Genomic DNA, 13,118 nt, shown 5'->3' on the forward strand with positions numbered 1-13,118 from the left:
TATTAGGACTATAAAATCTTGTTTTGAAAATCCACTCCTTTTTAAATACTTGTCCAATTTTTCTCATTTTTTCATGCTCAATATTTTAAAAGGGCGGCGATTATTAATACGTCCCTTTTAACTTAACTTGAAACAAACTGGATAAATATTTAGCAGTCTTGCCGGCTGCACTGAAATTCTCCTTGCTTTGATTAAGCAGAGGTGCACCTGCAATATGATGCATCAGAGAGAGTAATATGAATTTTTAATCAGACAAACTGAAGGCTGCGGTTTTTATCAAAGGGGACTAATAAGTTGAAGATATTTGATTTGAAAAAATCAAACAAAAACTAGTTGAAAATTCCCTTATTAAAAAGGGAGAACAAAGGAGCAGGTGAAACCTGAATAATTAAAGATTGAATCAGCCGCCGGTTTATGCTTACGAGCAAAAGGACTGGCCTGAAATCTTCAGTGTTTCATTTTGCTCAGTCAGCAGCAAGTCATTTCTCTTCAGTCAGATCTTTTAAAAATAAATAATTTTTCTTTTCTGCCCTAACACTAAAATTAATCTAGCCCTTTTCATTTTTAAAAAGAGAATAAATTCTCATCTTAAGTTTGATTTTAAAAATTATAAATCGAGATAATCGAGATACGCACCCCCGAGGAAGTCTGGACTACAAGTACCCAAAGGACTACGGCAAGACGATCCAGACGACCCAACCAGAAGTGCTGACTTGGACAAACATCAAGGGCAACCATACATACTAATCAGCCACCGACCTTAGTAAGAAGATAAAAAAATGATGAACAAAATAAGATTAGCTCAACCTCCCCTCATAGGTATATTTCTTTAAGCTGTTCGATTCGTTTATATAATCTAATAACCCAGTGCTTTGTATCCAACCAACTAATTAATTCATACCTTTTCTAACTATTGTTTCTACTCTACTTTTTGTCAAGACAATTTGACGATCTAAGGTGAGACTTATAAATTAGGATAAAATTACTAAGCATTGAACCAGCAATGAGCGCTTAGTAAAATTGGAATAAGCGGTAGCACACTTATAACGAACAGCGAGTTATGAATGCATCAGTTATAAATTCTTCGGTCTGCGTATCTTTTTTAAGACCGCGGGATTTATAAGACATGGTCAATATCAAAATGATTGATGCCTGCAAACAACCCAATTCCGCACAGGATTTGCCCACGGCCTCAAGGGTAATGTGCACCCCAAGCGCCGCTGTCATATTACCCCATACACAGTGAACAATTCAACAACAAAATTATTTCATACCCATCCACCAAAATTTTTTGTGCACTTCAAGGAGAGAGAGATAAAATAACAAGCACCTCTTAAACTGAAATAAGTTCTCTCTCCAGTAAAAAGTTTGTTTTATGCTTTTTGGCAGCAAAAGTACAAATTAGAGTTTTTACTGAGTAGATCTGCATGCAATATTACCATTTCTTTTTGGGTATAATTTTAGTTACACTTTTTCTCCAAATTTGTTTCGCAATCAAGAGCAGAGCGCGCGGGGAAGAGAGTTTTAAAAAAGGGGATTAAAAAAGGAGGCAGAACTAATTTGGGCAAAAGTCAAAAGGGGCTTTGAGCGTGAAAAGAGCTCACTGAAGATGATAAATGAACTGTAAAGTGTTGGTCTGTTGTACAATAACCAAAATAGGAAAACCTTCAGCAGCTCCGTATGCTCTTTTCCTTTGTAAAAAACTTGAGGCCACGTGTTCTTTTGCTCCTAAATGTATGGCAAAGAAATAGCAACATTGCAAACTTACATAAACAATCAGAAACAGTTTTTAAGCTGCACACACTGCAAAAAAGACTGGATAATAACATTAGCTCATGAACTTAACTATTATCTATCATTATAATAATATATAAAATTTCTGAAAGAATCGTTCTCTGCCTAAGTCCGCTAGTAAGATATACCCGTTTTGTCCAGTAATCCACTAATTACATGCCAAAACTTCAGTTTAAAGTTATCATCACTAAAATTAACGAAATTCTGTATTAAACTAAAGTGCTCAAAAACTTATTAAATATCTTCAATTATTTTTTCGAGGAGGTTAAGTGGTCATATGTGCGATCTAAGACTACCCTAAATTGTATGATAAATTGAATTCTTCATCACATTATCTCAAACCATCCACGCTTGTTGCTATTTATTCTAACCCTTCATCAATTCTCGAGGCTTATCCTCAACTTTTCTTAAACTCATTTTAATTCTATCCACCTTAACGTAACTTAAACCTAAATCATCCATCAGTAAAGCTACCAATTACTGAAACTAAGGAAGAAAATAACAAAAACCAAAAAGGAAGGAACGGATTTGAGTGTTTTTTAATAAATCATTAGTTTTTTTAACACAGTTTAAATATACACCTAATAAACAATAAGATTACGCACTAAAACCAATCTTAAACGTTAACCACATAACACCAAACACCAAGTTTTAGTTTCAGCACAAAAATATCAGGTTTTACAACAAAAACTAAGTTTAAAACACTGACACATCCACTTTATATTGATAAAATAGGTTTCATATGATAGCATAAGCAATAAAAAATTGATTTTTACCAGCCAAAATTTTTGGTTTCAGTCTAGGTTTCAGTTATAGGGTCAAACGTTTCAGTTAAAATAAGTATAGTTTCCGGTCAAAATTTCAAGTTTCTGTAAACGGATTCGGGTAAAACAGCAAAAGTTGAACTAGTCAAACCCAAATTTGGATACCATAAGTCAAAAACCTGGTCTTAAATGGTACGTTTTTGTTAGTTTCAGGTTTCAGAACACAAAAATTGAGTTTTTGGTCTCAAAATTGAGCTCCGAACGCCGAATTTTGACTTTCTAGAGAAAACTAACGGTGTTAAAACCCACCAAACCAATTTTAAATTTTGGTTCCTAAGGCTGAAACGTACGTTTCAGAATTGGTGTTTTTGGTTTCAGACCCAAAAATCTTGCTTCCCAAGTGAAATTTTTGTGAAATATTGAAAGATAATAGGAATCCTTAATGCACTAACAAATTTTTAAACTCAAAAAACTTCTAGAAGGTGTTAGTTTGAGCCCTCAAACTTATAGTTTCAGAAAACTAAAATCGTCGTTTTAGGCTAAAATTTTCATCTTTTTGGCAATTTTATTGCTGGAATAGAAATATATCAGAAAGACCAACCTAAATTTTCAATCTCAAAACTCTAAAACCAAGTGGTCAAACCATAGTTTCAGTTCTAGAAATCATAGTTTCAGCCCCAAAAACTTAGGTTTCCGCAAACAAATTTTTGATTTTGAAGTTACAAACCTGTTCAAAATTCTAATTTACACTAAACCAGCTATCAAAAACCAACTTTTTATTTTCATGCACCGAGTTTGAGAGAGTTTAAGAGTTTTAGGTTTGAGTTTTCAAAAACTAAGTTTAAGATATCAAAAGATTCGGTTTTCTCGAAACTTTTTGCAAGTTAAAGCGAAAACCAGATATAATACAGCGTATAGAAAATTTTAAGATTAAAACAATTCAACTTCAGCTACCATAGTTTCAGGTTTCAGATTATCGTTTCAGTCAAAAAATTTTCTAAAAATTTTTAACCAAAAAATTAAGTTTTGAACCAATAATAACCAATAAAGGCATATAGTTATATTGTTAACCATACCATAGCATCAACAAAACTTCACTTGAACAAAGTTTCAGGTTTCAGTTAAGGTTTCAGCGAATACAATACTTGAAAAACTTAGAAAAAAATTTAGAAAAATTTTTTTTCCAAAGAAATTTTTTTATTTCCTTATCTTATTATTAATAACCTTTGTTAATATTCAATAATTCTTAAGAGGTTTTCATTACTCTAAGACATACTAATCAAATAGTACAACTTGGCTTAAGAAAAAGAAAACAAACATCAGGAAATTAATGTCAACACATTTTAAAATTGACGTCAGTACAATAAATTTAAAGCTCAAATTAGGAAATAAAGTCTCTAACATCATATGGTATATCACTAACACTGAAAAAAAATCATATTAGTATACTAGCAAAACAGCCTAACGAAGATAAACACGAATTATACGTCTTCTTTCGACGAAATACTCCAGAAATTGACACAATTCTTCAGCAAATAAAAATACCAAATAACATAATTTGTATACCGGAAGAGCGATTAATTGCTTCACTCCCGATTGCTTTTTGATATCATAATATACCAAAGCACAAAACTACTTGCATTTTAATCATTTTTTATTAAAAACACAAAATTTTCCTAAACAAAAATTAAAAATCATAACAAGTTCATAAGAAAAATTTAAATATTTTTTTATATTGTTTATCATTCCCTAGATAATTATTTATGTCCCTAAAAGGATGTAAAATGCTATGACCAACTTTTATTAAGTAAATACAACACCATTTAATTTAAAACTAAAATTAAAAAATAAATCCACAAAAATTATTTGGTATATCACCAATATCCAAAAAGATCAAATCACAATTTTGTCCTAACACCCACACAAAAATATTCACGAATTAACCATTCTTTCCAGCAGCAATACCCCAGAGATAACTTCTATCTTAAAAAAGCTTAAACAGCCCCATAGCACTATTGATCTATCTAACAAAAACTCGTATTCATTGAAACCAGCAAACTTCCTTGTAACTTAAATACAAATATTTTAGTCCGTACAATTGATCAGTACAGAACACATCCAAACCCTTTATATATTGTTAAGAAAACATTGAGTGAATTAAACAAAAATGGCAAACGTAGTAGCATACCCAGATTTAGCTCTCGAAAAGTTTACCGGCTTAGATCCGAATGAAGATGCAAGAGATTTTCTTGATATAGTAGAGAAAAAGATAGCATTTTCCCTAGGCACTAGACCAGGAGATGCAGGTGACGAACAAGACGCATATGATAACAGACAAATAGCCTTATTTGGTTCAATATTAAGAGGTCCAGCCGCTCAATGGTATCAGGGATTAGCAGCAAACTTACCTTGGAATGATATAAGAGATCAATTCATAGATAGATTCACTGATGATAAGGATAAATATAGGAGACGAATAGAAGCAGAAAACATCAAAAGACAACCTGATGAATTCATTAAAAGCTACATACATAGATTAAGCACTGCAGTAGACCGTGGATGGCCTAATCCAACTTTTAATGATGATCAAAGCGCAGCAAAGAAAATGGAATTCTTTGTACGCGGCTTAAGCCCGCCAGGCTTGAAACAAAAGGCTCATCAATTCCTAATTGAGAATCCACCCGCAACTTGGCAACAATTAAAAGATCATATTGCTACAAAAGACTTAAGTTTTGCAATAAGTAGTGAATTTATCGGAACAGCATCCAGTAGCATAGAAAATAAATTGGAAATAAAGGGAATAAAGAATCAACTTAAAGAGTTAACAGGACTAATGAAGTATCATAAAATAAACGCAGCCTATAATCCACATGAGCAAAGAAACAAACAAAACAACCCAATGTTTTGCAACTGGTGTTGCATGTCAGGCCATACGATAAGCCATTGCTTTAAATATAACGATCAACAGGAGCAAAATTATGACTCGCTTCAATTAAGAGAGAACTCAAACAGAAGTTACCATAACTATAGCAAGAGTAGGTCAAGAGTAGACAACAATTTCAATGACATAAACTCTCAGCAAGAGTTCAGGCACTTGTCAAACTTCAATGAAAGTTCTCAATCGCGTGACAGGTCGAACAGTAAGAAACACTTCAACGAAAATAACGATTATCATTCACCTTACCAGATCCACAACTTTAGTGATGATGACATTCCAGGAGACTATACCGACAATGAGTGTGAACTTGCTAATTTAAACTAGATCAGTCTCCGTCTGAACCAAAAATACAATTATATATTAATTTATACCAACATCCCGTCGGAGACAAAAATAAAAATAACGGTCTGGAAACTCAATTTCTACTAGACACTGGAGCAACATGTTCGCTTATTAATTTTGACAGTTATGAACAATTTTGTAAAATACAGCCTCTACAGTTGAATAAATCTAGATCAAACACAGTTGCTGTGAATGGAGAAAAACTTAAACTTATAGGTTATACTAATTTTGAATCAACTTTTGGTACAAACTCTGATAATCCGGTAAAAATTAAAGCATGGATTTCAGCCAAGAATTGCTGCGATCTAAATATATTAGGAATGGATTTCATTTGTCACAACATTAAATCAATAAACTTTCCAAATTTGAACTTAGAATTAAAAAAATACCCATATATAACAGTTCCTATCATTATTATAAGAAGCAAAAGTTATCCATATCTAAGTTTTTATCAAAATGTACTTCTTGATAAAAATATAACTATTGCACCAAAATCATCCCGCGTAATTTCAGTTTCTCCAGCAGGCATAGTTTTCAAAGCAGGAACATCGTTTAGAATTGATAAGTCCTCAGAACAAAAAGGCATTAATGCAAAAAGCACTTATTGTAGGAATGAAATTAAGTCAATGCCTATCGTACTTAAAAACTCCAGATTATCAAAAGTAGATATAAACAAAGGTGTAATAGGCCAAACGTTTGAAAACATAGAAATAAAATAAACCCATTTCTTCCTGCTTTAAATTATTTATAAATGTGAAGTTTTCGTCAAAGCTTTTATAACGCTTTAACTTTGTTATTTTACCTAACGTTTTGTATACTGAGCAGTAAATCTAATTTAATCTTACTAAAAAATAAGATTACGAGTATTATCCAACAAATATACTACAATGAATAGCGGTTCTGTATGACACCTAAGGGGATATGCCAAAATGCATGAACACGGATTTAATTCTTAACCGAGATCGAAAACAGTCAAGTACGCTTACAATTTTGGACCATCCTCAGAATCAAATAAAGATAGAGGGATCGGAAGCCAATGGCTCAGACAAAAAAAAGTTTTTCGACTTCAATATATTTGCAAAAAAACTGCAAAAGGCCAGGAGTTTCAAATATTACAGTGTTACGAGTCTATAATGAATTCATTTTCAGGCGGTTTTATTAACTGAAAATTCAGTATTAAACTTAAGGGAATGTCAAATTACCCTACGTGCAATAACGAGAATTAATAGAGTGAAACCTTTGATGAAAGAACTAGCCAATGTAAGATTGTAACAAACTCATTCTGCGAAGTTAATTTGCACCATCGGATTCCTCTTAGGGCCCAAGTAGGGACCAATGACAATAATTATCATCTTTGTAGTTTTCAAGTTACAAAATGCAAACTAGAAGAAATTCATCAAAAAGGGAGATATCACCTCCTTTCTTCTCAACACATTGATAAAAATTTTCATCAATATTCTTTATCAAAAAATGGGCGAACAACGTTTTTCGACCCGACCCGCCGCAGATTTATGCCAGCATTTGTTGGTGGCTTCATGTAGCCTTTTTAAAATTATGGTACCATATTCTTTCAACAACGCAAGTGCTTGTTGGTGGCTGTATGCAGCCTTTGAGACTCTTATGATTCACTCCTCACAATTTGGCCAAAATATCAATTCGGTAGCCCAAAATCCACAACATGCAGGCATTTAAACCCTTAAAAACAACAAATTTTCAGAAGCAACACTTTGAAAATTGGACCACATCATCCTTAAGATTGTTTACGTTAAATTTTTGCATCATAAAGTTCAGGATGACTTTCTGTACTAAAGATGTGAACATGGATTGATGCAGAGGATTAAAACCAAAGATAAACTAATAAACTTATCTTTTTGAAAACTATACAGTTTGCAAATTGTCTGTTTAATTTTCCTTTTCTACGATATTTCATTTTGATTTGATTCTAATTTAAATCTTTTGTTTTTTCTATCAAAAAATGTAACAAAAATTGCTGGTTATGACAACCAGGTGGACATACTTTTATATTAGGGGTTAATTAATGCCTAAAATTTCCATTTTTGCTTTAACTACATAAGTTTAATATCTGAGCTTAACTCAGTGTCGGAAAATGCTTTATTCCTGTGGTTAATAAACACCATGATCGTCTTTCTTCATTTGTATTCCTGTGGTTAATAAACACCATGATCGTCTTTCTTCATTTGTTTTCCGTAGTGGGTTTGTGTGAAACCACAAGATTATATTTTCCACCTTTTATATATATACAATTTTACACTTTGTCCTTCATTGTTCAAACATTTGATAATTAGCCCTAATATCCGAATGTAATTCGGGATTTTGAATATTTGGTCATTTTATATTGATGTTTAGCAAAATGGATTACGACCCAATTTTAAACTGGAATTGCAGAAACGCAGACCCAGCACCAGAGGAGTTCAAAAGAAAGCTGCCCCTCAGGAAGAAACAACGGAAACCTCTAGCAGTTCAATCTTTGTCAATGGACGACGGGTTAAATAAGAACCCTCGCAATTTTCCTAGTTTAACCCAAAGATTGGAGCTGCAGAAGTGCAGAGAAACCAAATTGGATCCGGAAAATCCAAAATATATAACGAGTTTAAAGTACTCAATAAAGGAAAATTTTAACAGATGGAAACTGCCATCGTTCATTGAAGTCGTTAACTCAACGACAATGGAAAAGGCGATGATGCCTATCGACTTCATAACCCAGCCAGAAGGGGTTATAAAGAACAAAAACAACTTCTGGAAATTAAAGAAGAGGGAGGAACACGGCTACATCCTCAAGGCAGGAGGCACGCAAGTCACCATTCCGTTCGAGGGAATAACTGCTTTTCCGAACCATGTAAAAAACAGACAGGAAGAACAGGACGACATTCAACAACTTACGGACGGAATGAGCAGACTACGAATCAAAAACAAAATTAAAAAGAAGAAAATCGTGAAGTTGCAACAAAAACTTGAGGCTTCACAGAGGAAGATAGCGATCCTCAGATCATACAATGTGGAGCTAGAAGCCGGAAGGAAGCTCTAGATAAAACCTAACCTATCTTTTCAAACTTTTCATTTGATGTTCTTTTTAAATTTTTTAACTATAGTATTTAACCAGTAAAGTGTTTAAATTTTCACCATGGTAACTGTAAGAATCGAACAGCTTAATTTTCTAAAAAAAGGGGTGAGTTGTAGTATTGCAAAATACTACACACACACAAAAGACCATTGTCTTAATTGTTTATTTAACGACCCAATTCTAAATTGGAGCGTGCCATTTAAATTAAAGCCTCTTTTCATTAAATCAGATATTGACTGATTTACTCTTATTAGGACTATAAAATCTTGTTTTGAAAATCCACTCCTTTTTAAATACTTGTCCAATTTTTCTCATTTTTTCATGCTCAATATTTTAAAAGAGCGGCGATTATTAATACGTCCCTTTTAACTTAACTTGAAACAAACTGGATAAATATTTAGCAGTCTTGCCGGCTGCACTGAAATTCTCCTTGCTTTGATTAAGCAGAGGTGCACCTGCAATATGATGCATCAGAGAGAGTAATATGAATTTTTAATCAGACAAACTGAAGGCTGCGGTTTTTATCAAAGGGGACTAATAAGTTGAAGATATTTGATTTGAAAAAATCAAACAAAAACTAGTTGAAAATTCCCTTATTAAAAAGGGAGAACAAAGGAGCAGGTGAAACCTGAATAATTAAAGATTGAATCAGCCGCCGGTTTATGCTTACGAGCAAAAGGACTGGCCTGAAATCTTCAGTGTTTCATTTTGCTCAGTCAGCAGCAAGTCATTTCTCTTCAGTCAGATCTTTTAAAAATAAATAATTTTTCTTTTCTGCCCTAACACTAAAATTAATCTAGCCCTTTTCATTTTTAAAAAGAGAATAAATTCTCATCTTAAGTTTGATTTTAAAAATTATAAATCGAGATAATCGAGATACGCACCCCCGAGGAAGTCTGGACTACAAGTACCCAAAGGACTACGGCAAGACGATCCAGACGACCCAACCAGAAGTGCTGACTTGGACAAACATCAAGGGCAACCATACATACTAATCAGCCACCGACCTTAGTAAGAAGATAAAAAAATGATGAACAAAATAAGATTAGCTCAACCTCCCCTCATAGGTATATTTCTTTAAGCTGTTCGATTCGTTTATATAATCTAATAACCCAGTGCTTTGTATCCAACCAACTAATTAATTCATACCTTTTCTAACTATTGTTTCTACTCTACTTTTTGTCAAGACAATTTGACGATCTAAGGTGAGACTTATAAATTAGGATAAAATTACTAAGCATTGAACCAGCAATGAGCGCTTAGTAAAATTGGAATAAGCGGTAGCACACTTATAACGAACAGCGAGTTATGAATGCATCAGTTATAAATTCTTCGGTCTGCGTATCTTTTTTAAGACCGCGGGATTTATAAGACATGGTCAATATCAAAATGATTGATGCCTGCAAACAACCCAATTCCGCACAGGATTTGCCCACGGCCTCAAGGGTAATGTGCACCCCAAGCGCCGCTGTCATATTACCCCATACACAGTGAACAATTCAACAACAAAATTATTTCATACCCATCCACCAAAATTTTTTGTGCACTTCAAGGAGAGAGAGATAAAATAACAAGCACCTCTTAAACTGAAATAAGTTCTCTCTCCAGTAAAAAGTTTGTTTTATGCTTTTTGGCAGCAAAAGTACAAATTAGAGTTTTTACTGAGTAGATCTGCATGCAATATTACCATTTCTTTTTGGGTATAATTTTAGTTACACTTTTTCTCCAAATTTGTTTCGCAATCAAGAGCAGAGCGCGCGGGGAAGAGAGTTTTAAAAAAGGGGATTAAAAAAGGAGGCAGAACTAATTTGGGCAAAAGTCAAAAGGGGCTTTGAGCGTGAAAAGAGCTCACTGAAGATGATAAATGAACTGTAAAGTGTTGGTCTGTTGTACAATAACCAAAATAGGAAAACCTTCAGCAGCTCCGTATGCTCTTTTCCTTTGTAAAAAACTTGAGGCCACGTGTTCTTTTGCTCCTAAATGTATGGCAAAGAAATAGCAACATTGCAAACTTACATAAACAATCAGAAACAGTTTTTAAGCTGCACACACTGCAAAAAAGACTGGATAATAACAAAAACTTTTTATTACGCCAGATCAAAAAAGAAAAAATAGTAAAAAAAAAAACACTTAAAAAGAAATCATAAGTAGACTTTTTGAATTCACATCCAATCATGAAAGATCTTGATAATCTTCGTCCAAAGGTTCCCTTAAAACCGTCTAGCTTTCGCGGCGCAATTCATTCAAGTACAATGATAGGAAATGATGGTCTTATTTAATGTTCGAATCCTTTTTCATAGTAAAGGTTTTCACTATCATCAAAATTTGTTAAACTTTTAACAAACAAATTTATTTGTTGCAATAATTTTAAATAAACGAGTATCGTTAAAAAGTATACCGGTTTTACTTCACCACCATCTGTATTTAAAGTTTTTTGCGCGTTTGAAAACAGGCTTAATTTGTTTAATGGCGATCTACCAAACTGTGTTCTTTTAAAATGATTAAATATAAAAATTAGTTTGATTAATATGGACCTATACTAGGATCAATTTATTACAAGTACTGTATTAAACGCAAGGCCGATAATATCCAGGCAAAAACCCGAATAGTTCAACTGCCCTTTTGCCCGTAAGTGTCTAAAAATAGGATTTGCTTTTAAAAATTAATTCCAATTCTACCACCCCTATCCACCCTTCGCAAATTTTCTATTTTCATAATCCTTATATATCTACCGCTATTATGGCAGAATAGGCGATTATTTTGTTAAAAGGTATGAAAATCAAAACTGTTCAGAACAATTATTTTGTTCACCACCCCGGAATTTTTTTAAAATGGACATTCAAATGGGGAAGCAAGGATTGAGTTGCCACTTATGCTTGAATACCGCAAAATATAAAGCGCGCTGATTAACTCATACGGAGCCCCCGTTGTAATGTTTGATTCTAGATGCCTTCGTTAAATATTTTGAGGAAGAATAAAGATTTGGTATATTCGGCAGTCATAGTAAAATAAGCAAATTGAAAAACATTTTTTATAGAAAAGTTACTTAAGAAATGCCAAAAAAAATCAATTTTTTTTCTTCAAGTTTTGCAGTTTTTTGAAGTTTTGAAAATTTTGTTTTCAAAAAGTCGCTAAAATGCACAAAGTAAACTAACATTACTCAATTAAAATAAAAATACTCTTTTTAAAACTAACATTACTTAAGATAGTCATTTGAAGACTACGGTTTAGAATGTTTTTTTTCCAAATTTGTGTAGTTTTTATGCTTGGTGTGATAAAAGGATCTGACGTAAAAACATAATTCAGGCATATTAGACAGTCAGAGTAATATAGGCATATTGCAAAAAAATGTTTTTAGAAAAATGACTACAAAAACTTGAAAAAATTTTAAAAAAAGTTTCAAACTATTTCTGCAAAAATTTTTGATTTTTTAAAATTTTTGATTCCCAAAAAGAAGTTGAAAAACTTCAAAAACTAGTCTTAGATGCTTAAAATTAACTTTTAAGGGCTTCAATTTGGCATAATTCAGCATGTAATTCTACACGCTCACGCCATATTAGTTCGAAACTAGACAGACCAAAAATCAAAAAGCTTAAGCCGGTTTTTCTCGACAATGGGAAAATTTCTGAGAAATTTTTAAAAATCGTTAGAATCACGACTGAAAGGGCTTCAGTATGATATATCACCCAAACCAGTCCGATGATTATTTGTGGTACCTGATTTTGTGTGGAAAACAAAAAGAAAAAAGAACTAAAACACACCCGAATACAAAGTTCCTCCCCTTTTTTCAAATCGTCGGAACAATTACCTTTAGTTTGAGTAAATGCTGGTGGTCCAGCCACAAATCAGGTTATTAATGTCATCATTGTATAATTATACATTTAAAAAGTTAAATTTATTTTTTCGATTTAATGCAAACTCAAAGTCAGTTAAGACAAAGTCAAAACTAGAACCTCCCTACCTTGGCCAATTTGGAGTGCTGCGGTTGGTTGAATAGTCTCCAAACCTCAATCTGAAAGACCTTGAACTTATACCTCCTCTCCTGCAACTCGTCAGCTGTCACTCCAAATTTAGCGTAGAACTCCCTCTGTTCCTCTTCGTCGAACTCGTCATAGCCGTCTATCTTCTGAGCTTCTAGAATGTTCCGAGTCTCTTCTGCGTCTCTGTGACGAGTGTAGGTCATCCAGCAGCAAGGTTC

General features: G+C 33.2%; 2 protein-coding genes across 2 annotated transcripts in view; one reads left to right on the forward strand and one right to left on the reverse strand.

Annotated features, from left to right (window-relative positions):
- LOC134843952 (uncharacterized) overlaps positions 1-13,112 on the reverse strand; it is a 72,698-nt gene extending 59,586 nt beyond the window's left edge. The window contains exon 1 of the mRNA XM_063860330.1: positions 12,882-13,112. Within this exon, the coding sequence (XP_063716400.1) occupies positions 12,882-13,103 (222 nt within the window). The 5' untranslated portion in view covers positions 13,104-13,112. The remainder of the gene's footprint in view (positions 1-12,881) is intronic.
- Positions 2,022-13,118, forward strand: part of LOC134843957 (protein mago nashi homolog) — a 296,620-nt gene continuing 285,523 nt past the window's right edge. Inside the window, exon 1 of the mRNA XM_063860339.1 lies at positions 2,022-2,034. The gene's annotated coding sequence lies outside the window, so the exon portion shown is untranslated. The remainder of the gene's footprint in view (positions 2,035-13,118) is intronic.

The sequence above is a fragment of the Symsagittifera roscoffensis genome, chromosome 4 (genome assembly GCF_963678635.1).
Source record: "Symsagittifera roscoffensis chromosome 4, txSymRosc1.1, whole genome shotgun sequence".
NCBI lineage: Eukaryota > Metazoa > Xenacoelomorpha > Acoela > Convolutidae > Symsagittifera > Symsagittifera roscoffensis.